This window comes from Sander lucioperca, chromosome 14 (assembly GCF_008315115.2).
Source record: "Sander lucioperca isolate FBNREF2018 chromosome 14, SLUC_FBN_1.2, whole genome shotgun sequence".
In the NCBI taxonomy this organism is placed as follows: domain Eukaryota; kingdom Metazoa; phylum Chordata; class Actinopteri; order Perciformes; family Percidae; genus Sander; species Sander lucioperca.
In genome coordinates, this window is record NC_050186.1 from 13,880,601 (window position 1) to 13,906,776 (window position 26,176).

At 40.7% G+C, this 26,176-nt stretch overlaps 3 protein-coding genes across 5 annotated transcripts; 2 read left to right on the top strand and 1 right to left on the bottom strand.

Annotated features, from left to right (window-relative positions):
- The first annotated feature begins 1,116 nt into the window (after nt 1-1,116).
- Nucleotides 1,117-4,512, top strand: LOC116062949 (proteinase-activated receptor 2-like). The gene is made up of 2 exons (XM_031317757.2): nt 1,117-1,216; nt 2,610-4,512. Exons 1-2 carry the CDS (start codon nt 1,138-1,140, stop codon nt 3,662-3,664), a joined length of 1,134 nt encoding a protein of 377 aa, XP_031173617.1. The 5' UTR covers nt 1,117-1,137; the 3' UTR covers nt 3,665-4,512.
- A 4,129-nt stretch (nt 4,513-8,641) lies between these two features.
- f2rl1.2 (coagulation factor II (thrombin) receptor-like 1, tandem duplicate 2) lies at nt 8,642-10,904 on the top strand. Of its 3 annotated transcripts, none has more exons than XM_035991661.1 (2): nt 8,642-8,906; nt 9,724-10,904. In XM_035991661.1, the coding sequence occupies exons 1-2, from the start codon at nt 8,819-8,821 to the stop codon at nt 10,812-10,814; spliced, it is 1,179 nt and encodes a 392-aa protein (XP_035847554.1). In that variant the 5' UTR covers nt 8,642-8,818; the 3' UTR covers nt 10,815-10,904. The 3 variants fall into 3 exon arrangements, with proteins under 3 accessions (XP_035847554.1, XP_031173672.1, XP_031173673.1); XM_031317812.2 differs by having other exon boundaries at nt 8,691-8,914; nt 9,732-10,904; XM_031317813.2 differs by having other exon boundaries at nt 8,692-8,901; nt 9,722-10,904.
- An 8,414-nt stretch (nt 10,905-19,318) lies between these two features.
- Nucleotides 19,319-21,201, bottom strand: ch25hl2 (cholesterol 25-hydroxylase like 2). The gene has a single exon (XM_031317814.1). It carries the CDS (start codon nt 21,059-21,061, stop codon nt 20,162-20,164), a length of 900 nt encoding a protein of 299 aa, XP_031173674.1. The 5' UTR covers nt 21,062-21,201; the 3' UTR covers nt 19,319-20,161.
- Nucleotides 21,202-26,176: the final 4,975 nt, after the last annotated feature.

The following is a 26,176-nucleotide window of genomic DNA, read 5'->3' on the forward strand; positions in this document are numbered from 1 at the left end:
CGGTTGTGTTTCAATACAGCTTCAATACGTCTGTCGAAACTTTTCAAAAGTGCCGTCTGCTCGTCCATTTTTCTGGTCAGAGCTTGTACTGCTTGTAGAATTGCAGCGCCAGTATTTGCGTCCTCAATTTCACTTTGGTGTCTCTGTTTCTTTGGATTCGGCTGTTTAATTGGCGTATGTTCTTTGTTAATTTTGTCGTCTTTGGATGAGTGTTGCTCCGCTTCCATTTCTTCCTCAATGTCAAAATCATCACATGCCTCGTGGAGAGCGGCCAAGTTGTAGTTGTGGTCGGACATGATTCCAAAAATGAAGAAAAAAAAACCAGAATGTTGTAATAGCTTACTTTTGTCACTTAATTTTCACACTACGTTAAATAGCTGTTTAGTAGAGGGGTTGTTACACATCCGCCATCTTGAAACCCCCCCCCCCCCCAATATGAAGAAGTCACAGCAGTTAAAACCCTGACAGACACACAGCCGAGCCACACCTGAGGACACTAGTTATTAGGCTCGTTCGAGATGAGCCAGGTCTGCGCAGAATCGATCACCGGCGATCGCCGCCCAATGCATGCCGGTTTGTGTTCGACTTGATCCCGACTTGCTCTGACGTCATGCACACGTGGGCAACGGGTTTGAGACGCAGGCAGCACAGTTGCTTTTCACAGACTGCAAGACCCAGGCGGACCCAGGGCATGCTGGGAAACGCCATCGACTCAACATGTTTTATATGAACTTTTTATTGATTTTGAATTGGAGGGCTTTTAACTGCTATGTGTCTGATTTAAAAGCTCATTCTGTACAGAACACATGTTGTGTGGATGATAATTATGTTTAGAAGTCAGAGAGACTAAATCATTTACAGTGTGTTGTTAATTAAAATCAGCAACATATCGCATGTAGAGCATTTTGACAGCTACTCTGTCATAATCAAAATAACAACTGGAGACAACATTTTCTTAAATCGGATGTGAGTGTTTCTGTGACTTCCTGTTCAGCCTAAAGGCTGCTGGAAACGGCTGTAAACTGTCCGACTTGACAGCAGATTTTTGTCACCGCCCCTGGCTGCTGCTGCTGCCTTCTCTCATCCACTTTACAGGCGAGGCGCAGCTCATCTTGAACAAGCCTATTTTCTGCAGTTATGGCTCCGCAGACACGATGGTTTCACCTGTTCCTCCTTTTCTGCTGCGTGTGGAGCTGCCAGTGCCAGACAGAGGAAGGTAAAGAGCCATTTTTTTTTTATTTCTCTTTATCTCTATTGTTTTTGTTGTCATAAAACATTCAAGTCAGACAAGATTAGGATCCAAAAAGTGCTTTACTGAACTACATACGTCGAATATAGGCCATGTTTGTTTGATGTGTTGGTCCCGATTGCCTTCATATAGTTTTAGTCTGTCAGAAGTAGTTTGATAACACTAAATGATTAAAATATATGTAAAGTGAGATCAGATGGCTCAAAGTGTGTAACTAAGTACATGTACTTAGCCTACATAGCCTACACGTTAAAGGTACATTTGATCTAACTTTATACTTATTCCACTACATCTCAGAGGTAAATATTGTACTTTTGACTCCACTACATTTCTCTGACAGCTTTAGTTACTTTTCAGATGACCGTTTTTCACCCCCTCTTTGTCTGGGGAAAACCACGTATTTCCAGATGTGTTGATGTTGAATGTTTGTGATAAAGTGAAGGGTGAAGTGTTCCTTTATGTGTTGAGATAATTCTCCTACTTCCTAAAGCTAAATAACATCTTTTAAAAAGGCTCTTGTATCAGCTGGATCATCTGCATCATCAAAAACCTCAAAGCAGGGCTGTTGTTCTGACACCATGAAAGTTTTCAAACTTTTTAGAGATACTGTACGTGATTCTCACAGGACAGCAAGGCTACAAACCTATGATGATCTCATAGAATATGATGCAATGCTGTAGATTACACCACCCAACAGCATTTTTAGGAGTTAAAGTGAGCGTAACTTAATCATCCACAGCAGTGAGTTTCACATGTAGGTCAATTTGTATCATGGCCACCCTGCGTCCAGCTGCTCCTGTTCGTTGCGTCAAATATGTAGGCTGGCCGATATCAAGAAAATATTTTTTGAAGAACAATCTTGTAGCTGGAGATGGGTTATTTAAAATCTCTTTATTAGCACAAGAGAAATGAGACAATTCTTTCTGCAGTAAAGAATCTTGCAACTCAGCCTTCGTTTTTTATACTTGTCCGACCCCTCATCTATAACCTCCCAAACACATGGTTACCATGAGACATCCAAACACTCCAAATAAGGTCAGTCATCACCCTACTGTCCACCATACCTTATCTATCACAGAGTTGCCGTCTCCCACAGATGTTAAGAACGGCACGTACACCAAAAAGCAAGTCAAAGACGAGTTAGGTAAATCCCAAGCCCACAGAGTCATGAGACCAGAGTCGAGAAGAGATTATACAGAAAAATAAGAAAAACAGATTAACATAGGTCAAAAATAGTAGGTTGAAGTACTAGATTAATACAGGAATGTGAAGAGATAAATCGGAAGTCATTCACCTGCTTAAACTGTCAACCTGTTGCACTTCTGCTTTTCATATATTTTCATATCATTTTTTGACCCAGAGACCAGAGGCTTCACTGGTACAGAGACAGCTGAAGGGGTGGAGGTCAACTCCCAAGTCAGTCGAGTGCTGAGGAGCCGTCTAACAACCGTCTTCATCCCAATCATCTACATCATCGTGTTTGCTGTGGGACTGCCCACCAACACCATGGCAATCTGGGTGTTCCTCTTCAGGACCAAGAAAAGGCATCCGTCGTCCATCTACATGGCCAACCTGGCTCTGGCTGACCTGCTGTTTGTCATCTGGATCCCCTTAAAGATAGCGTACCACTTCAACGGCAACAACTGGATCTACGGGGAGGGCTTGTGCAAAGTGCTGGTGGGGTTTTTCTACGGCAACATGTACTGCTCCATCTTCTTCATCACCTGTATAAGTGTTCAGCGTTACTGGGCCGTGGTCCACCCGCTGTCCCTTCAGCAGAAAGACAACCGTGTAGCTGTCACCGTCTCCGTCACGGTCTGGGTGGTGGTCTGGCTCCTCACCATCCTGCTCTACCTGTATGAACAAGAGGTCCGCGTCACAAACCTCAACATCCTCACCTGCCACGACGTCACCAGGACCAGTCAGAAGGAAATAGCTGCGGGCTACTTCCTGACAATGGGAATTGTGGGATTTGTTGCGCCCACCGTTGTGTGCATCATATCCTTCGTCCTCATGCTCAAGTCTCTCAGGAACAGCATGGCTGACCCCGACATCACCAAGAGGCGACGAAAAGCCGTGGTCCTGATCATCACCGTGCTGGTGATGTTTTTGGTGTGCTTCACCCCCAGTAATATCATGCTGCTGGTGCACTACGTCCTCCTGTTGGTTGGGGCCAACAACAACCTGTACGGATTTTATATCATCACCCTGTGTTTGGCGAGTCTCAACAGCTGCTTCGACCCCTTTGTTTACTACTTCATCTCCGAGGACTTCAGGGATCATGTGAAGAACACGTTCCTGTGCAGGAGTGAGAGGACAGTGGAGAGGATGAGGGTCTCCTTCAGCGCTCTCAAGTTCTCCAAAAAGAGCAACACGAATACGTCTGGTTCAGGGAACACTCGGAGCACTAAGTGAGAGTGAGAGCTAGTGCATCATTGGTTTTTATGCTAATTCCTCATCATAAAACTCCCCCTAAAATAACATGAATTTCTTTACTGTGGCTTCTTCCATATCTGTGAGGAAAGTTTTCTTCTGTGCTAAAAATGTCAGAGAAGCATTGAGCTTTCTAAGTTACTGCTTGTTTTAATTTTGTAAATACATTATTTGTTGTATCCATCCTTAACAATTTAACTGATATTTAATGCTCTTTACTCGATCTAGGCTTCTGCAGTTTCATTTGACTTCATCCAAACATGAATTATTGTACTTCGGTAATTTCTTTATGTGTCTGATATTTTAGTACAGGCTGTAATTTTATTGAGATGGATAATGCTTCAGTCTTTTTAATGTGCCTGAAGGATTTCAAACCAAACATTTAGCATGTTGAGTGATGCGTGATACAAGCGAGATAGAATGTACGACTTTCCTCCGTCACACTGTCTGCAAGTCTTAAAATTCTCAAGCAGCATTCAACTTGTTTCTTAAAGGTGGTAGAAGGTTTACAAAAGTTTTAAATTTAATTTACAAAAAGTCTTGAATATTTTCTTTTGCCTGTTTCTGTACGATATCATACAAACCCATTTATGAGAAAGCATTGGAATGTTACTTATACAATGTTTTTGTTTCTGATTGCATGCTGTTGGGAGATGTTATCTATAAACCAAAAGTAGGATTGTGTGACAGTAAATTGTCATGCAGGAAGCTGTCTAATTGTTTTTTTGTTGAGTGTCAGAGTTTTAGCAAACACTGTCACTACTGCAACTACAGTAGCTGTAGGAAGCTCATTTACTTAAAATGGGTGTTGTTTTAGCAACAACTTTTAATAATTGTTTTATGCTGCAGGGAAGTACTGAAACTGGTTACTGGATACTGCTGGTTTTGTCATACTTTACCTCGGCCGGTTTGATTCTGAAACAGGTATATACAGTATATTAGAGCTGAAGATCTTTGCCCAAACCCAGCGGGACCCGACGGAACCCGACGGAACCCGACGGAACCCGACGTTTCTTTGTTCCAACTTCCAAGTGGCCTATAGCCTATGTTAGTCATGAATAAATTATGTTAAAAAAAATTATAAATGACTAATTCTTGACAAAAGGCAAAAGAGCTGTGTGCGTGCGCACATTTGAATAATGTCGGGCTGTAAACGGGTTCGGGCTTTTAAAAAGCTGTCAATTAAAATGTACTTGTCGGGCTCAGGCCGAATTCTGTCAGGCTCGGGCCTTAAAAGTTCGGCCCGACAAGGCCCGAGCCCGACAGAATTCGGCCTGAGCCCGACAAGTACATTACAGCTCTAATATACAGTATATTATATGGGGTATTGAAAAGGTCTTAAATGTATCTAAGTAAACCTTGAACTAAACTTTGTATGTGGTTATTGATATTCTCTCTGAATTACTGTCATGCAGATGGTTGAAAAAGTCAAGCTGCTGAATGACTTTTTCTTTAATCTCTTTACAGTCTTGTGTTAATCTAGTACTTTAACCTAGTATTTTTAACCTATTTAAATATATTTTTCCTTTGTTCTGTGTAAACTTTTCTTGACTCTGGTCTCGTGGCTTTGTGGGCCTGAGAGTGGTATTCTATATACATAGATGTAACTTGTCTTTGTCTTGCCTTTAGGTGTTCTCAATGTCTGGGAAGAGTGCCAGCACTTTGGAAACCTTGTGTTTGTTAAAATCGTGCTATATAAATATATAATATTTAAAGTGGATTGGATTGGACTGGATTGGAAATATGTGATACATAAGGTAACGGGGAATGTAGGGTGATGATTGACCTTATTTAGGAATGTTTGGGGGGTTGGATGTCTAATTGTAACCATGTGCAAATATCTCAGCACAGACAAAATGTGTTATGTGTATTTCTCTATGGCCTTTGGCAGGATGAGCAGCACTGTCTTATCATACAGCTGTTTCCTCTCCCATCTTCCATGGAGACACAGAGTTGAAGTTCTTCTCTGCCTGGAAAGGTTATGAGGTTATGTTGGACACTGACCTGAATGACACCACAATAGCCGGTATAAGAAACGGAGGCTAAGGTGAGTCGCAAGATTTCTGTTCCGCAGAAAACCGTCATATTTCTCTTGTGTTAATAAAGAGATAAAGAGATCTTAAAGAACTCATCTCCAGCTTCAAGCTTCTTCTTCAAAAGTATTTCTCTTGATATCGGCCAGCCACTACACTGCATGTGTTCCTTATTTTCAGAACCATCCTTATATTTAACCTTTGCTGTAAGCTCATTGTCCTTACTGTATGTGTTCTACTGTAAGCCAGAGTGTAACGCCATTAGATCCCACCTAATACAGTAAAATGGTTTGGTCAGTGACTAGTCGAGACCTATCAACACAGCGCTGAGTCAGCATTGGAGTATGGCCTGGCTACACTGGCGTAGCTATTCTGGATTAGGGGGGGAAAAAAAGTTCTTGTTTGTATTTCTTTAAACCAATCATAACTCTCCTGGGCGGCGCTAAGCAAGCCCCGGATACGGCGACGGTGGCCTTGGAAAATAGATAGCAGAGGGGAGGGACATCCGGCATGTGAGGAAGTCCCTGATTATATAAAATATATAACTGGTACATGCATTTGTCTCCTCCAGACTGGATTACTGCAATGCACTGCTCATTGGGATTCCTAACAAGAGTCTTCAGAGACAATATGTCCAGAACAGCGATGCAAGGATCCTGCTGAGAGTGCGAAAATATGAACACATCACACCACTTTCCATTTTTTTCCCATTCCCTTCACCGGCTTCCCATCTCCACCCGGATTGAATATAAGGTCTCTTTCCTCTGTCTCGAGCACACATCACACCTGTTTTAGCATCACTTCACTGGTTACCAGTCCAGTATAGAATTCAATTTTAAATCCTGGTCCTTACTTTTAGAGCCCTGCACGGTCAACTTCCTCCCTACATCTCTGACTTGATACAGCATTAATATTCCCACCCGTAGTCTGAGGTCATTAGGTCAGAGGCTATTAGTGGTTCCCCGCACTCATTTTAAAACTAGATGGTACCGATCGTTCCAAGCAGTGGCTCCTAGGCTGTGGAATGTCTTGCCTCCCTCTCTATGTTGTGTGAATTCTGTCGAATCTTTTAAAAAGCAACTGAAGACTCTGCTATTGATATATATTACTGTTTTTTATGGTTGTTTGTCATCTTTTCTATTTGTATTTAAATGTTCTTGTATTTTAATTTGTTGTATTGTATTACATTTCATTATGAAGCACTTGGTGATTTTTATCTTGTGCTATACAAATAAACTTGACTTACTTACTTACTCCTCACTCATCAGTGCATCCATGGCAATGGCCCCACCTACTTGAAAGAACTACTCACCCCTCTAACCTCCACACGATCCCTCTGCTCTGCAAACACAAAACGCCTCCTCCTCCTCCTCCTCCTCCCCAGGATTAAGCTCAACACCATGGGTGATCGGGCTTTCTGTTCTGCCTCCCCCGCCCCCCATCTCTGGAGGGTTGCAGAGACTGTTGCTATTTTTAAAAGCAAACTTAAAACCTACCTTTTTAGCCATGCCTTTTATTAAAAAAAATTATATCTACTTCTGGTCTATTTTATATGTAGTTTGTTTTAGTTAGTTTTATAATTAATTGTATTAGTTGTTATTATTCTAGTTATTTATGTATCTGTATTTCATGTTTTAATAATTTACAGTTTATGTACTTATTAGCCATCGTTCAGTGTCATGATCGTGTGTTTCTGTTGTGTTTCCTGTTTTATTTTGAAGTCTCTGTTGTCTCCCTTGTCTTGTATAGTTTTACTTCCTGTCTTTAGTTTTCCCGCCCTTGTGATTGTCATGTGTTTCACCTGTTGTATCACCTGTGCCTTGTTTGCTCGTTACCTCCTGTATTTAGTTTTTGTGTTCCCCTTGTCTGGTGTCAGGTCATTGTATTTTCTGTGTCGGAGTGCTGTGTATTAGTCTGCCTGTTTTTGTCTCTGTGTTGCTAATTCCTGTGGTTCCTGTTCTTCTTTGTTACTTCGTTTTTTGGATAACCTTGCTTGCTGTTTTTGGACACCTTTTGTTGTATGGATTTTTTGGATGAGTAACTATTCAAGCTCATCACATTGACTGCCATCTCTGCACATGGGTCGAACATTCTCTACCATTATGACAGCGCTTTTCTTTTTTTATTTAGGAAATAGGACAAATAGGTTAAACATCTTAATGTACTAGATTTAAATAGGAGTGTAAGAGAAGGGCTTTTAGAATGGAGCAGTTCAGATTCCTACAGGAGTAAAATAACTTTAAACAGACATTACTGCACACCTCTGTTACATATTCCACTGGTTAGTTGGCTTCAGTGTTTGTTAGGTTCAACTGATCCTCTAATGTGATAAGGGCAGTTTGACACAATGGGGGGAGGGGAAGAGATGATATGAAATGAGAAAGATGGTCTGTACAAACTTAGTACACCAGAGGATATTTACTCTCATAACGTTCATAAATGATTCCAGTATATCTATTTCTCTTTCTTTTTTACATACATAGTGCCATACTGTGAGTTCTGTAATGTTAAAAATGGCTGAAATAAGTAGTTGATTCGTCCATCAACAGATAATCTACAATGATTAATTGTTTCAGTAATTTCTTCAAAGTAAAGGCGAGGAGGGCCGTCCAAGTCAAGTTCTATCTATCTATCTATCTATCTATATATGTATCTATCTACTGTATCTATGTATGTATGTATCTACCTACTGTATCTATCTCTGTCAATCAATCAATCAATCAATCTATCTATCTATCTATCTATCTATCTATCTATCTATCTATCTACAAGAGAGGTTATATTTCAAGAAAAAAGATAGACTATTAAGTAAATACCTGTGGGGTATGTTATAAATTATTAAACAAATATCAAGGTACTAAAATCTCCTAGGCTACATTACATCAATGTGGTTGTTTATGTTCTTCGTGGTGGTTCCCTCCCTGAGCTCAATAGAAACCTCTGAAGGGAAACACTGACTGGAGTAAACCGGGCAGGTAGGCGGGTCCCTGATGACGGTACGAACAGGTAGTCTCGGGGTGTGTCCCTCAAGGTTTTAGCTGTTTACCGACATTTAAGAAGTTGTTGGAGGCATTCTGCTAAAGAGGACTGACGCCGAGAGCGTATGAAGAACACAGACATGGATTTAACTCGGTTATTGTCGCTGTTCTTGCTGATTTTCTGCTACTTTTCTGCCTCACATGCTGCTGGAGGTAAGACCGGAGGTTTCCCTGTGTTTATTGTGTCGAAAAGCGAGCTAGCTTACATAAAGACGTGATGAGACTCATCTCAAGAGATTAAAACACACATTATTTAAGTAGAACATATTAAGCTAAATGTTTTAGAACATTGTTGTCGTAATTAGAGAGACTTTTTGACGGAATTGGTCCGCTTCTAAGCAGCAGGTGTGTCGTATTATTAATATTAGCCTACTGTAAGGTATTTTATTGCGTAACGTCCTTAAACGTTAGCCTAATGTTACATTGTAATACTTCAGTTACAGTAGGCTAATAGTTGTAGTCATATTTATTAGGACTGCAACTAATGATAATTTTCATTAGGCTATAATATCTGCCAATAAGTTAGGCTATCTTTAACCTTTAAGCCTAATAATGAAAAAATGTCCAAAGTGACATGTTCATGTAACAATTTAAGTAGGCCTACACTAGTTGTCAGTCAGTAGGCTATCAGTTCGTAATTGATATAAATCAGAGAAAAGCAGCTAATGCTCACTTTTAAATATGCTGGACTATCAAGTATCAGAAAAGAACGAAAACTGTCATTTAACATTTTTTAGTAAACTGTCCGACCAACATTCCTCCACCCAAGGACAGGCTACTAGAAAGGCTACGAGAAAAGTAGCTAATCCTCACTTTTTATTCACTTAATATTGTCATTGTCACTTAGAAAGCTCTTTTAAGAAGCTGAGCTCAGGGAATGTTTAACATTTTTGTTTGGTAAATGACTTAAATGATTAATTGATTATCATTTCAGCCCTAATATGTATTTCATCTTGTCCTATTGTTTTAGGTAAAGGACGGGGATTCATTGCAGTTAAGGACCCTTCAAACTCAAACCAATATGTTGTGGACCAGGCAGCATCTGACACACTGAAGAGTAGTCTCACCACAGTCTTCCTCCCGATCGTCTACATCATCGTATTTGCGTTGGGACTTCCTGCCAACGGCATGGCCATCTGGGTGTTCCTCTTCCGAACCAAGAAGAAGCACCCGTCGTCCATCTACATGGCCAACCTGGCTCTGGCTGACCTGTTTTATGTCATTTGGATACCTTTAAAAATCTCCTACCATTTAAATGGCAACGACTGGATCTACGGAGAGCCGCTGTGCAAAGTCCTTGTGGGCTTCTTCTACGGAAACATGTATAGCTCCGTCCTTTTCATCGCCTGCCTCAGCGTGCAGAGGTACTGGGTGGTGGCTCACCCTCTGTCCCATCAGAGGAAGAACAACAAAGTAGCTGTGGGTGTCTGCGTGGCCATCTGGTCTTTCATCTGGCTCACCACCACGCCTCTGTACCTGTATGACCACACCGTCAAACTCAAAGACCCCAACGTCACAACCTGCCACGATGTCAACATCATAAAGGACCCACTGGATCCATTCCCTTCTGTGCAGCTGCCGTACTTCTACTTCATCTTCATGGGTCTGGTGGTGTTCCTCGTCCCTTGCGCAGTGATCGTTGTGGCCTATGTTCTGTTACTCAGGGCTCTGGGGAACGGCTTGGAGAACAGCACCGCCGGAAAGAACCGCCAGAAAGCCGTGCTACTGATTGTGATCGTTCTGGTGACATTCCTAGTGTGCTTCATCCCCAGTAACATCATGCTGGTGGTGCACTACTCTCTGCTAAAAGACGGAGTGGTAAATAATGGTTATGGCTTCTACATCTCCACATTATGCCTGGCCAGCCTCAACAGCTGCCTGGACCCGTTTATCTACTACTTTGTGTCGGAGGACTTCAGGAACCACGTGAAGAACACGCTGCTGTGCAGGAGCAGCAGGACTGTAGAGAGGATGAGGGTTTCATTCAGCTCCCTGAAATACTCCAAGAAGAGCAAGTCGTACACGTCGAGTAGTGGCAACACGCAGAGCAGCTCCTGTTAGAGACGAGATCAGTAAAGGAGAGCAACAAAAAAAAAAAAAGAACTCTCAATACGATATTCTGCCTGTGCTTGCTCTGGTTTACTGAAAACATGGCATTGTACACACCTTGTGGCACTGAGACACAGCAGATAGGTCTGTAATAATGGACAAAAGGCCAATCAGTCATAACCAGGTGACCTCAACACATCATATAACCAAAGATGGGCTGTAAATGTGAAGATGACTGTGCAGGGATGAGAGCCGGAGTACATTGGGTGGTGATGGCGCAGTGGATATGACACATGCCTTTGGTGTGGGAGACCTGAGTTCGATTCCCACTGTGATACATCAACCAATGTGTCCCTGAGCAAGACACTTAACCCCTAGTTGCTCCAGAGGTGTGCGACCTCTGACATATATAGCAATTGTAAGTCGCTTTGGATAAAAGCGTCAGCGAAATGACATATAATGTAATTTTAAAATTAATATGACTTCATTCTGTTGTTTAGTGTTCATGTGTGAAACATGACTGCATGTTTTCTTTTTCTGATATAAATGGAGAGAATGCCTGTTAAAGACTGCCTGTGAGTTCTCTTGGCTGCACAAAATGTGGTCTTTTACCCGAGAACGTGACTAGTTAGTTCACTGCACTCAAAATCATTTAAAGCAATGAACATCTGTATGAAAAGAACTAAACTAACCTGATGTGTTCAGAGGAAGGAAACAAAAACATACGTGTATCTTTTGTCAAATCAACAACACAACCTTGCTAATGTTAACTTGTGTTTTTAGACACATTCCTGTTTGATCCCATCCTTTTTTTAAAAAGTGTTGACTTACTGTTGAGTGATGAGGAAAAAAAGTTGGTCCTGTTACATAGTTTCTTAAATAAATAATAACACAACAAGATGCAGTTTCTGTGATACTTCTTTGATATGACGTAACCGGTTTACATTTTTCTGTGGTGTGAGTCAACAGGCCTTCTTTTTCATCATGCAGCCGGAGATGAAATGTAGACTCATTGTCATCGATCATTCTCTTCGCCATCGTGGGAATGTTAGGAATTCATGGAATGGGTAGTAGTCTGCTTTTAGTGTCAGAAAGGATACAAACCAGGTTTTTTTTTAGTCTTTTAATGTTTACTTAGTTGTCAAGCATACTGTTTAGAGAAGAAACGTCGAGGAAAAAAAAGATTGTTTGAGGGGAGCGGGTTAAAGAATGTTTGAGAGCATGATGAGTCATGTTGTGATGATGACCTAAACAGGTTGTCCTCCCACTAGTTTCAGCCGCCACCTTTCACCTGTATATGAAACACAGAAAACTTTCAAGAAATACAGCTCGTTTTCCCATTTATATTTATTTATTGATACACACAGTGCCTTTCCCTCTTTAGGTCTTAAACTCAGCCTTTCTCTCATTACATTTTTTAAACCTATAGCTCATACAGTCTGTGTTGTAGTCATTTTTACTTTAAGTACAAATCACCTCCCTTATACAACACATTTTCTTCTAAAAGACAATATGCTGTCAACAAAGGAGTACTGTGAGTTAAAGTGAATGCATGAATGCTCCTTGTCTTTCGTCTCTAGATAAGAAGTCAGTCAACTGGTGTGTTTCCAGCAGACAGCCCCACCCAAAGAGAGTCTTTACCCTCCCCCAGGTACGCACACAGGCCGTGAATTGTGATTGCTTCCTGTGTAATGACTTGTTCAGGCAGAGCTCCGGCATGTTTTAAAGAGGTAAATTATTGTCGTTCGCTAAGTGTCATCTTACCTTTTGTCATCTTACCTTTTGTCAGCCTTGTTACATTCACACAGTTAACACTGTGTGACCTGAGCCAACACAAACGCTCATAAATCAGGTTTTATCATTTATTAACTTTTTTTTTTTTTTAAAACCAGGCACCCTGTGCAGTTTATAAAATGGCGCCAGGAAAAGAATTTTAGGAATTTGAAATTGATTATCTGTCTGATAGTTTAATAAAACAGAGAAAGAAAAAAGTAATTTAATGCCTGTGAAATAGGTAGAACAGAAACATTGGATGGGATTTGTAAAAGTTGGGAAATCATTTGCAGAGGTGGAAAGTAAACACATTACATTTACTCACGTTACTGTAATTGAGTCGTTTTTTGTGTACTTTAAAACTGTACTTTTACTTTTACTTATGTATGTTTTGTTTAAAGTATTGTATTGTGTATTTTATATCCCATCTGTTAGTGAGTTTAAAAAGGAAATCTCTCTAATGTTGTTTTAAATCAGTCAACAAACTATCATCCAAAGTGGCTTTGTGCGCTTATCAAATCACAAAAGGCTGCAATTTGATTATATAGGTGTAAATAAGATATATATATATATATATATATGGCTGCTCATTACCAGGACTTTTGCCACATAATTTAAAAAATTTAATGATGTGCAGCTGCAGTTATAAAACAGAACGTTTGGAAAAAAAACAACTTAAAAAACGTTGAAAAAAGTGTCAAAAAGGTAGAAAAAACGTGTTAAAAGTTTTTATAAATTTTGAAAAAAGTGACAAAGTTGGAAAAAAATGACAAAGTTGAAACCAGCCTGTGTGATTATGCAATTTGAAATGTAATAAATAAAAAACTGTGAATCCCGCTATGGACAGTTTCTGTTAAAATATAAGATATACAACTGTTAATACACAGATATTTTTAGAGTGTAGGATTGAACATCATGGGTTGTGCTTTCGAAAGGTCAGCGGCAACTAGGTCAAGTTGAAATAATTTGAATTTTGAGCGCAGAGCAAAGCAGGAAATCCAAGCGGTACGCGATGCCAGGGGTAGCGCAGCGCATAGCTGGGCGGCGGAAATCAATGGAACGTGTGTAGGCGGCTTAACATGCTTAGTTTTTCTCAGAATAGCAAACATGGAACCTTTGCACAGCTTTGCTATGACAGCCATGAGAGGTTGGCGTTTGGTATGGCAAGAATGGGAAGTCTTCCATAATATTGGACTGGGATCGTTGCTTACGCATACGCAAATTTACACAGCATAGCGGCACTCGAGAATGGTAATATTCTCTCTAAAATGTTGCTTTAAAATCTGTTTATCTAGTTAACTTTAGCTATGTTTTATAACTCAGTGTTCTTAACAGGCAGATTGCTTCATAATGGGAAGGGAAAAAAAGAGGGCAAAGTTCGAGTGGAATTATTTCTGCAGTTGCACACTCATGTATGTGTGTCAGCTTGTGTTGCATATTGATGATGCAACACGTACAGTATGCTGTAAGGCTGCTTTTGAACTGCAACAATCCTGTAACCACAAGATAGAAAGGATATTTTTATTTTATATGTTTTCTTTCATAGAGTGCTGGTAGATTGTAGAACGCATCACAGTCGTTCAAACCTCACCAGATCAGCCCTAAGAAATGATTCTTTTGAATAGGAAATAGCTTAACTTGAACTGAAGTTATTTCTGTCACTTTAAGATCCTTTAAGATGGATAACCATGTGATTGCACACACATTTGAGGTCCATGACCATTACCAAGCGTGGGGATAAAGTCATTTTAATTCACATCCATTTTCACTCAATTGTACTATAATAACTGTAACAAAGGCTTGGGTTTGTTGATTCAATAAACATACAATAATACAATAAACACGGTGTGTTGCAACAGGCTATTTCGTTGAAAACCAGAAACATGCCAAACCAGTTCTGACTGCCAGTGTTGTTGCCATGTCAGTGGAAACAAAGAGAGGAGAGTCAGTGTGGGACTAGATCACAGCCAGAACACAGCTACTCTGACCAACTGTGGGAAGTAAACTAGAGATCTTCTGATACCGATACCAGTATCGGAAAAAGTCTCTGATACGGCTTAAAATGCTGGTATCGGTATCGGCAAGTACTGGAGTTTATGCACCAATCCGATATCACGTAATAGTTATGTACTGACTGTCCACTGGCCCACTGTTTTTTTTACTTCACTTTTTTCACTTTTTACACTGTTTACTGGCTATATTAGCGCATATGCACAGCCCCTCCCTCCCTCCTTCCCCCAGCCTGGACTGAGATCTAAATTAATACTTGAACAATGGCTGTAACCAGGGTGGGAAATTAACTTTTTTGCCCACCAGCCACTGTGGCTGTTGAATGCCCAATTTTACCAGCCACTTATATTTTTTACCAGCCACTTTTTCCGGAATTCAAATTTATAAAAGTGCACTACCATATTTTGAATTGCTTCAATACAATTTTTTTTTTTTTAATTATTAATATATATTTTATTAATATAGGCAAATAAAAAGTGATGTGAAAACAAGCCTGCGAGACCATGGTAAAATTGTATTTGGCCAGTTTGGTCATATTCTACAGTAATTGTAGGCCTACATGCTTAATGAACAAAAACAAATATTGACTCATCTCTCAGTATCAGTAACATAGCATTAAACAGTCCCTCCAGGATTTCGTGGCCTTTTTTTGAGATTGTTGCAGCCCAAAATGCCTGATTTTGCGGGAGCTTTTGTAAAAAATTGCAATAAAAGTTTGTTGCAATGAAGTTGCGAGAGAGAGTGAAATTTGCTTTTTTGTATAGTTCTTTAAAAATAAAAAGGAAACTTATTTTGGGGAGAATAAAACTACTCTGGGCTGAGTTTTCCTAGTAACCTTACCAAAAAGGCTCAGGATACTGCAAATGTTGGTATAATATGAAAATGGCTGGTGGACTTAAGACAAAAAAATAATAATTTATTGAATGAATCAAATTTCAACATTTCTGTCAGTGGCTTGTTGATCTTTACATTGCTAGTTCATTTCCTATCCTGGCCTGCGACACACATTCATATGGTTTGATAAAGTAGCCTACTTATTGGACTTTAACTTATCATTGCACTTACAATAACGACTGTAGCTGTCCTCAGTTTAGGTCATTCTGTACGTCTCATCTCCGTTTTTTACTGCATCCACCGTGTGTGTGTGGGTGTGTGTGGGTGTGGGTGTGCGTGGGTGTGGGTGTGTGTGGGTGTGGGTGTGTGTGGAACTGAGCAGCAGAGAGCCGACAGGATTAAAACAGCAGTAGCTTTCAGCGGCTGAAAAATCGTTACAGCGTACATTGATGTTTAATACAGGCTGGCAGGACGGTCTGAAATGTTGTGCATGGTCTTTCACTGTACGTTTTGTCAATGCGCCACTTGTTCGAAAAGTAGGCTACCTTCTCTTTTTCTTTACTTCGCCCTCAACAGTTTGTACATTCATAGCTAATGCTGACTCCGCGGCGGGCCTCTTAACACCGGGGATATGTCACCACATGTTTTTAACCGATAATTTTCCTTTCGTCTGTACCTCAGCTCAGCTACATGTTGTCACGGACGATCGCTGAAAACTACTTGACGAAAGTCTGGAGTTGACGGAAATATGCGTGGTCAAAGCAAGGGGGTAAGTGTCTCCTCACAACCCGAACCTCCTATGGCGCCATTTTGATGCTAATAAGCACTCACCCCCGTTAGCATCCCATTGACTGCCATTCATTTTGACGTCACTTTGACAGCAAATAACTTTACATCTGAAGCGTTTAAAGACTCTATTTGTCCATTGTTTATTTCTAAAGAAACACGACAATGTATAAAAGGCTCCACTACCTTGTACCTCACGTTATGGCTCCGTAGCAGACGTTTTTGTAAAAATAGGCTAACGATTGTGTCATAACCACGGGACTTACTGTCGCATAGTAGAGGAATTACCGTATAGTACAGGAGAAGCTCGCAGACAGTGGCGACTTACATTAGCTGTTTAAGTTTAATTACTAATGTTAACTAGCATTTTAGTTAGCAATAATTAGCCTGTGCCTATGTTATCTCCTTACATATACCTACGCTCTCCGTCTCTGCAAGATTGGGAATGATTGAGATTTCTCTTGGCACAGCTACCAGAAGACTTACAACTTTCAGACAGGTTGCTCACGTCACATTTACGTCGTCTCTCTCAGTTGGAGGCTGCGCAGTAATGCTCGGCGCTCACCGGAAAAGTGCTTCTAATGGCCTTCACTGGTCTCCGTCCAGAGCAACGGGATCTGTTGGTCCATTCTTATATACAGTCTATGGGTCAAAGCCCCGGCTGTGAACGGTTTAATTTCCTATAAGTTCTTCATAATAAAAGTCCTCCGTTATTTTGGTATTTGAATGTTTTTATTATGAAGCAGCAAAATCCGGAAGTGTTGGGCATTCATTAGCAGTAACGTAATGCCACTCCTATGAGCATTGTACATTGTTTCTTAGCAACAGCATTCTTTGACAAAAGCTGTCCAATCCGTTACAAGGAATGTTTTACAATCTACCCGCCACTGTGGCTGGTATAAGGCACTTTGAAAAAGAAATTGGCGGGTGCTAATTTCCCACCCTGGCTGTAACCCTATTACTTCAAACCTCTAATACTGACTGTTGATTTGTGTCTATCCTACTGTCTACTTTTTTTCCCTTATAATGCCAATATTTAATGCTGTCTTTTTTTTAAAACTTTATCCTTGCATTGCTATAGTTTTTATATTACTATGTCTACCTTATTCTCATTATTCTCTTATATTGTCCATATTTAATGCTGGTCTCTAGACTTTATCCTTGCACTACTTATTTGCACTACCACCATGACACACACTCTCATAGATCACCTTATCATGCATACTGACTCACAGGGTCAGTCCCTGCCCTGTCACTGCAGGCGTCTCATGCTTATACATCCCTTAGTACATTCATGTGGATTTTTGTTTTATTTTAGTATCTTTTCTTTTATTGTCCATATTATTCATGTGGATTTGTTATTTTATCATCCTGTTTATGATGTATGTGTATGTTGTGTGTGATGTCTTTAAGCTACTGGGACCTTGAATTTCCCCTTGGGGATCAATAAAGTATCTATCTATGTATCTATCTATCTATCTATCTATCTATCTATCTATCTATCTATCTAATTTAGCGCCAAAGAAAATCTTAACTTTAAAGGAAACTTTTAAAGTAGTTTATTAATGTCCTTTTCCCCTTTATGACTGACTGACTGGATAATAAAAGAAAGTTCTATGGCATTCATTGTTTGTGTTTGTTTAAGTTTCACCAAGAGTTTAACAACAATGATAGCAATCATATATCTATACGGGGATAGTACACAGCTGTTAAAACATTATAACATATACGTATTTATTAACGCGCTGGTATTGGATCAGTACTCGGTATCGGCCGATACGCAAGTTCAGGTATTGGAATCCGTATCGGGAAGGAAAAAATGGTATCGCAACATCTCTAAAGTAAACCAAATTGTACAATTTTGGGATATTTGTACCTAACTTGAGTATTTCCATTGGATGTTACTTTGCTCCGCCACAATTCAGAGGGAAATATTGTACATTTTCACTCCACAACATGTATTTTAAATCTTTGGTTACTAGCTCTGTTGCAGATTTAGATTATTAACACAAAATATGATCAAAAAATTTATTTTGATGTATTATTACAGATCAAACTACTGGGCAGTAAAGTTATTAAAATGAGCTACACCTTTACCAGCTGCAACATTAAAGTGATACAAAAATAAACATCAAACCAATAATATAATATACACTATATTGAAATGTGTCCTTCTGTGTAGTGAATAAATATACTTTTGGTATTTTAAGTATATTTTGGTGCTAATACTTTTGTACTTTTACTCAAGTGTAACTTTAAATGCCAATAACATCTATGTATGCATTTACAGTTCTCTCTGCACATGCACAGATCAATGTATGCATGCAATCTGCCTACACATTTGAAAATCTAAATACACTTGCAGATCACAATACAGATTTGGAGGTGTTTTTTTAAACACATTTTTTTGTAAATCTGGTTACGCACAGTCCGTATGAATTTAAAGATTATTTTTAACATTTGCACACACGGACTGAGATACAGTTGCACTACTCTCAATATTTGCTTCGATAATAGCTCCTTAGGCTACATGGTACTACTTCTTTCACTACTGACTCACTGCACTTCCTGTTTGACATCATTATATATATGCCAGTGGTTCTCAAACTTTTTCATGTCAAGGACCCCTAAACGGACACAAAAGAGATCATGGACCCCTCCATGTGATACGGTTATGTCCCGGGGGCCTCCCACCTGTTAGGATTTGAGCTTTTAGCTGTTTTATTAAAGATAGTGTATAAAACCCATGATCCAAATAGTCATACATTCTGTCATTGTGTTACTTATGGATGGAATTATAGTGAAAATAAATCATTCCTATTTGTTGGGGACCCCCTGGAACCTCCCCAAGGACCCCTGGCGGACCACTGATACATGCTACTGTACAATACAGAAAAGTGTGTATCTCTTGTTTGACTGGAGTTAAATCCTTTAAAGTTAGTCATTGTAGAAGCTGCTGTTTGCTCGATTTGTGCTGTTTGCAGCGTCCCCTCTCTGATTTGTGTTGGGATGAAGGGGTCCTCTGCTGGTTTGTTTGTTGAAGTGCAAGTAATACCACACATAAGTGAATAAACCACATTTTCCTACAAAGGTTAAGTAGTCACTACTTCAGTAGAAATGTATTGGATAACCACATTATATCTGCTTTGAAAACAGCCACATATTTATACATTTGGCTTTATTCTAAAATGTGAAATGAATGTGAAAAATCTCTTGATTCTCATAGTGGTCTCTATCGGTCCAACACAGTAAGATATTTTGAAGAATAACACCTGCTGCTGTAAATGCAAAGGCATGAATAAAATATTCATTTTTTATTTTTTTTATTTTCACAGTTTTGTCACAAAGGTATTGTCTTTTTGGGGAGTTTTATTAAGAACTCCTTCTGTAAGAGCATGTTGTCTCAAAAGAGATGGACAGATTAGTATTGCGCCCACGCATCATACTAGGGTGCAGCTAAAAGACCGCTATTCATGCGTGTGAGTGAGAGGGTCAGAGCTGAGGAGCGAGAGAGGGACAATGTACGTGCTAACAGGTGTGTAATCACTCTGACAGATCACACCATCTACTATCAGCAAATACTCAATAAAAGAGCTCAAAACAGGAGAAATAACATAATAACATCAACACATTAACATAAATGGGAAATCTCTGTGAATGAGAGATACATGTACAACAGTACAGGATAATCTATACTATCATTGTACATGAAACAGAAGTAAAAGATAATTCTTCTCAACAACTTACCAGAGTCAAATGTTAGACTGATAATCAGCTCCTAAACGGTGAGAGAGCAGTGGAAGACATCAAATAAAAAGGGTGAGTCAGTATAATAATATCAAAAAGACAGATGGTAGAGAAAGAAACTGGTTGGAAAAAACAAGGGTGTTAGAGTGAGTGCGGGTACAAAAGAGGCAGTTTGAGTCAAAAAGCGACTGAGTCAATGAGAGACGAATTCAAGCTCTTTGGTCTTTTGTCCCTTTCACCTCGTCTGGCTCCTCCACGGCATCGTGGCTCAGGGGAGTTGGCGCGGTGTGGGTGCCCCCGAGCCAGTCCCAATGAGAGAAGAACGGGGCAAAGTTAGTGTTGGGCCGCTGGTGGTGAGCATCATGCTTGGGCGGACCACCCCACAGGCCAAAGGGCACCAGGTTGTGTATGGCCCACGGGAAGTCGTAGCCGCAGTGGTCCTCGGTGGAAATGTAGATGTTGAAGACCATGAAGCCCCATGTTGTGAGGCAGTGGCACCGAAGCAGGATGGGGTCTATTGTAGCCCAAAATCCCAAGTTGAATAACTCACATCCAGACAGGTACTGGGTGACGAGGCTGAAGGGCTGGTTGTACTGGTGGTGCACGGCGTGGACCGTGCGGTACAGCCACGGTATCCGGTGGTGCAGCAGGTGCCACATGTAATACTGGAAGTCAAAGACCAGCGTGCAGCCCAGGATGCCCAGAAAGAAGCTCTGGAGAGTGGGTGCCTCACAGGGCAATGGGCTGGGCGGCCTCCACAGCCACTGCGCCACCGCAGCGGGAAAGATGTACAGCAGATGGTTGTAGATGGTGACTCCCAGCGTATCCCAGATGTTGGGCCAGGTGACGGCTCTGTGAGGATGGAGCCTGTAGCGGTTAATGCAGGGCCAGGTGGGAGCCAGCAGGTCAAGCAGCGTGTAAAGACCAACCACGAAGAAGTAGGTGGTGACGGAGAGCACCACGGGGCACAGAGGGCTTCTCAGGAGGTCATGGTGGTTCCGGTGGAGGTAGTCCCAGAAGGGCTGCAGGACCAAGCCCTGGGACTGGCCCCCGGTCATGTCCCCATCCGACACACAGGATAAAGTTCCACGTAACCTGCCTGTGCTCATCACTAACGTGGCTTTCTCTTCCCAAAGAAAGGCCGATCCGAGGAGATTATTGTTTAACAAGCCTCAGGAGTGAATGAGCAGGGTAAGATCCAATCAGCTTACTCGTATAGGTTAGGAAACAGCAAATTGTCTGGTGATGTTGTGCCAAATTGGACAGGCGGACTGTCTTAGGCTTTTTATATATGTGCAAGCCCCACCTCCACTCCCCCCACCCCTACCCCCCGCTTTTTAAAAGAAGGCGCTCTGTAAAGGACCTTTTTCATGGGCACAAGGACGGCAGCCAGGATTCAAGAGCGGGGCCACAACAGCTCTCATTTTTGCCCCAAATCATGGAGAGAGCGCTTCCGTTTACTTGTGATCTTGACTTTATCAGAAAAAACTACAGGAGCTGTGTGTTTTTTTTAGCTGTTAACATTAACAGAATGAAAGAATGAAAGCATTACGTAAGGCCTATAACAGTAAGTTATATATTCACTGCTGCGTGTTAATAATCAGCCTGTTAATGCTTCTACCTCTCATTCATACATCATCAAGCGCATACAGTACAAATAACACGCATACACACACACACACACACACACACACACACACACACACGCACACACACACACACACACACACACACACACACACACACACACACAACAGGAGCCCAAATGAGTCATTAATCATAGAAAAGCTGTCAAACGAGAAATGAATTGAAAAGCCCTTTCTTTGATGCTGGACTGTAGTGGGCTCATTGCTCAGTTTGAGTTTGTTTACATAAAAAAAGAACCGGGGCAGCGACCACAGCTCTTGTTTCTATGGTGCGACACAATCATTTTGTAGAGAGCGGAGGTCTCACTAAATATCATGTGATACCGTTTCATAGTCAGACATTAGGGTCATTTAACATATACGCTCCTACTGTTATCACTTATGTTTCATTAGATTCTATCACAGTGATCAACAGTATGTCTGCTTTCAAGAGAGAAGCAGTGAGAAAGGAGCCTGGACACCAAATGGTTCATTAAAGCATCGCAACACAAAACACATGAAATACTGTTTGGAGTTTTTTTCCACATACATAAATGCAACTGACACGACAAGAGACATGACTCAAATTTGAATGATTTAATAATATAACACAACCAATATTACATAGCGAATCAATACCAGTGGTGGAATGTATCTGTTTACATTCACTGAAGTACTGTACTTAAGTACAATTACTTGAGTATTTCCATTTTATTTTGCTTTATACTTGTACTCATCTCAGAGAGAAATATTGTACTTTTGAATTTACTACATTTACTTTAGAACTTTAGTTACTTTGCAGATTTAGATTATTAATACAAAATATAAATGAGCTAATAAATTATGATGTATTATTTATTAAATAGTCCATAACTATGACCTTCCACTTCCAGGATCGCCCTGTTGCCACCAGAAATTTGCCTTATATCCTTCTTTTGGACTGGATTTCCGTTACCTAACCATTCCTTTGTGTTGTAATTTTAAACTCCAGTGATTTCTGAGGACTATGGTTAACTTCTCCTCAGATCTCTGCAGGGTAAATCCAGACAGCTAGCTAGACTATCTGTCCAATCTGAGTTTTCTGTCACACGACTAAACAATCTTTGAACGTACACATGTTCCACCAAAACAAGTTCCTTCCCGAGGCTATTTTTCAGCAGCACCGTGGCTCCGTGCAGCGCTTAGCACCGCCCAAGACGATTGTGATTGGTTTAAAGAAATGTCAATAACCAGAGCACGTTTTTCTCCCATCCCGGAATGCTGTGTGGACTAGCCAGACCCTCCTCCGCAGAGCTGTGGAGGAAGGTCTGGCAACGCGAGACAGCAGATTGAAGTTTGCCCTGTTGGAATCGTAGATGTTCACATGTCCACTTGTTGTCCACATTGCCTCAAACGCTGAGGTTCAAAGTAGAGCCCTGCAACCCTGCGACTGTCTTCATCCCGCTCCCGCCGAATTTCTCACCGCAATGTGTGTGTTACAGTCCCGCCCGCTCCCGCAATGTCTATGTCCACTCCCGCCCGCACCCGCAAAAAAAAGCTAATAGGGAGAAGATGCAGGGAAAGAAGGCAGGTGCTTGCTGCTGTGAGAGAGGGGAGGAAGGAGCAGAGGATGAGGGAGGGAGCGGACGGTGGACGGAGCCTCGGAGCTCCCCCGTCCTGGGAGGCTCAGACACGCTGCTGGTGTCTGCTCATAGATATACAGTATATACTGTCAGTATATATAGCCTATCTATGCGCGGTGTTTTTTTTAGCCGCCTGTTTCCGCCCACAGCAAAGTTCAAGCCGCCCTCTCCTGCGAGATTTGCGTTGGGCCCGGCGGGACTCAATCCCAACGCAGCCCTCTAGTTCAAAGTTATTCTTGACATTGGATACAGAAATTGAGAAGTACATTTAATTATAACAAATATAATTTTAGTCTGTTGCTTCACATCTGTTGCTTTACAAAGGCGTTTTGCAATTTGTCATGGAGAGGAACAAACAAAAAAATCAGCATAGACAGAAGTGGCACACTTTAGAAGTGGAATGATACCGTATTGTTTGATATACAGTGTTGTGTGCAGTGTGAACAGTGTGAGGACACACAAGTTGTAGAGCAATAAAAACATACCTTCTCTACCTTCTATACCAATAACGTGACTTCGATACCTGTTCCTAAAAGATACTTTTTTTCGATACCAATTTTATAAAACAAAAAGAAATTACAACATTACACATATACGGCACAAATGTTTTTATTAATTTTTCAGCTCCTACTACGTGTGGGTCTCTACGACGTGTGACGTTGGACAGCCATTCACAAACATTATGGACCTTTTTCACAGCAGACATTTTGACTTGTCATAGTAGGAAAAGCACAGCTGAAATTGATAACCTTAACGATGGCTCAATTCCATCAAGTGTCCCAGTAAGCTATTTCAGTGAGTCAGCATGCACAATACATAGACTGTTAATATTAATATTTACAGTCAATGGCACAATACCAGGGCCTCTTCTAAGTGGAATGCAGCCATCATTAATGGTTTTGAATACACCTGTGTTTTTCTTACTGTGACATGTCAACATGTCTGCCATGAAAAAGGTCTATCAGATCTTGGTAGAAGCATGCAGTGAGCTTATTGGCTCACTGACGCTGATGAGATTTACTCATTTAGGTATTGAAAAGTGGTATTGAATTACACATTTTTTCAATACTCGATACTTTAGAGGCAATTTGGTCGGTGCCTAAAAAGTATTGAATTCGGTACCCAGCCCTACTACAGTAGAGCAGCATGCTCACTGAGCAGACCAGACCTCAGCATATGAGCTGATAGCCCTGATCAGCCAGTAGAGGGCAGTAAAAACCAAGTCTTCACCAAAGACACAGTTTTAGATGACACTCGTGAATGACGAAAAGTCCTCTCAAGTGAATTTAAGTGCACCGATGATATTTAGCTGTACTGTTCATAGCCACTATACTGGTAACAACGAGAGTAGCCCATTCATTAAAATATGTAAAGAGGCTGTGACTCAAAATGGCCAAAGGCCCGTGAGATTCCAGAGGTCAGTGATTCATTGACAACACTCACTCTATTTCCATCAGCCTCAGGCTCAATGCACCCTCACACCCAGAGGAATAACTCTGAAAGTCACAGAAGTAAAAATAACCTTTAAAGGTATTTTATGTGCTAAGTATCGCCTCAACGTCCCACACTCACAAAACTAAAAAGAAAAGAGGGAATCCAAGCAGAGGACAGCTCTCTGCAGATACAAACACGTAAGTGATGATTGAGAGGGATTATTTGTGTATTGGTCTATACACTGTTATTAAGGACAACACTGCATATTATACCTTTATAAAATAGTTACAAATATTGTCTTTAAACAGGGGTGTCAAACTCAATTTCACTAAGGGCCACACTGGAAAATGAGAATCACATCAAGGGCCAGACATGTAGGATTTATTGAAATATCTTTGACTGTATTAATGCATGTCTCATATAGTCTTCTCGCTTTCAGTTTGCTCGACATAAAGCTCTAAAAAAGTCAGCAAGAAACTTCCTTAGCCATCGTAGAGTTTAGGGCGTGAAATAAAATAAAATTTTTAAAAGCAGCTACCACACAGCAGACTCGCAACAACCTGTTTCACAGCCTAAATATGAAAACTCTCTGCTTCTGTGGGAAAAAGAGTCTCAAAGTCTGCAAATTTGTCAAATTCTGCTCTGAGTGTTGCGTAATTGCAGTTTGAAAACAGTTTCCCGTCTTTTTGGTTTGTAGCACAACTAGGCGGGCGTACGTTGAACCTAAATTGATATGCGGATTTGAATTTGCGATGGGGACGGATTTTGCCCGTGGGCCTTGAGTTTGACACGTGTCTTAAAAGGAAATGGCAATAATCAAAATTGGCTAACTGACATTTTTGGTTATAAGGTGGGATATATTATGTTTATAAATTATTTGTTCTCTTAAAACGATTGTTATTATTTTTATTTTTCCTTCTTTTTCTTCAGATGTTCATTTGTTGCATCACTGTTGACAGTAATGGGAATGTTTCCTTATCCATATACCGGTATGTACATATAGATACTGTATGATGTCTTCCCATTTATACTTCCACAACATAGGCTGTTTATGTGAGTGGATCTCTTGAGTTTATCATGTGATCTGTACATCATATATCACAGATCTAAGTCAGATGTGGCCACAGTGTGTTGTTGGAGCTGTCTGTGTTTATGTGTTGAAAAAAATAATAATTTAAATTGTAGAAGATCTGGCCACCCACTCACTGACTCAGATAATCCAAAAGAATTGACCCTTTCGGGATATAGAGTACAGCTGTTGGCACATTATCAAATACGATAAGAAGAAGTTTGTTTTAGTGGCTACGGGTGACCGGACGCAAACCATTTTTACCTCTGCTAATGAGGCTCGGTTAGTCTGTCTGCAGGATTAGAGACAAACTACTGGCCTGACTTTCATGTAACTTGGTTTAAATGTCTAGCATAGGCCAAGAAAGAACCCATACAAATTTGGAGCAGATCCAATCTACGGGGTCGGCTGCACAAATTATTTTTCACGGGCATTAGTAACCCGTGGCGTGACTTTTCCACTAGGAGGGGCTAC